Source organism: Gavialis gangeticus, unplaced genomic scaffold, assembly GCF_001723915.1.
Source record: "Gavialis gangeticus isolate Ggan-Ray unplaced genomic scaffold, GavGan_comp1, whole genome shotgun sequence".
NCBI classification, from domain to species: domain Eukaryota; kingdom Metazoa; phylum Chordata; order Crocodylia; family Gavialidae; genus Gavialis; species Gavialis gangeticus.
The window spans coordinates 43,325,416-43,326,075 of NW_017728992.1; the positions used below are offsets into that span (position 1 = coordinate 43,325,416).

The following is a 660-nucleotide window of genomic DNA, read 5'->3' on the forward strand; positions in this document are numbered from 1 at the left end:
CCCCCCCCCCCATTGGGGGGGGAGGGAGCGAATGAAGCCAAGGGGAGGGGCTGCGCGCAGGCGCAGTGCCCGACCCGGGGAATCGCGGGATTGCCCCCCTTCCTGCCCCGCCTAACGCGCAGGGGAATCCGGCGGGAGCCGGGACCCGGCGGCGGCTGTCAGAACGGAGCGTGACCGTGACGTACGCAGCACAGCCGCCAAGGCAGCCCTTTGATAGGCTGTGGCGGGCGTTCGGTTTCCCCCCCTCCCTGCCAGCCACCAGTCCGCGCCGGCGACGCCGAGGGCAGCAGCAGCGCCTGGTCCTGCGTCCTACCCCCCGCCTCCGCCGGTCCGCACCATGCGCGGCTACTCCTGACTGCCGCCCCCGCGCCCCAGCCGGGGCCCCTCGGATGCCCGCGCCGGCCCCGGGCCGAGGATGCTGACGATGAAGCTGCCGCTGAAGCAGACGAGCCCTAGGGCGGCGGCGGCGGCGGCTGGGCTGAAGGAGGCCGGCGGGCCGGAGACCCCGGGCCTCGCGGCGCCGCGCAAGGAGGCGGTGTACGAGTGGTTCGTGCAGGAGCTGGACTCGTGCCAGCGGCTGGAGTTCGTCGTGGGGCTGCTGGACATGTGCAACCCGCTGGAGTTGCGCTTCCTGGGCTCCTGCCTGGAGGACCTGGCGCG

General features: G+C 74.2%; 1 protein-coding gene across 1 annotated transcript in view; it reads left to right on the forward strand.

Annotated features, from left to right (window-relative positions):
• Positions 1–8: 8 nt before the first annotated feature.
• ZCCHC2 (zinc finger CCHC-type containing 2) overlaps positions 9–660 on the forward strand; it is a 73,971-nt gene continuing 73,319 nt past the window's right edge. Inside the window, exon 1 of the mRNA XM_019518510.1 lies at positions 9–655. Coding sequence (XP_019374055.1) covers positions 416–655 — 240 coding nt within the window. The 5' untranslated portion in view covers positions 9–415. The remainder of the gene's footprint in view (positions 656–660) is intronic.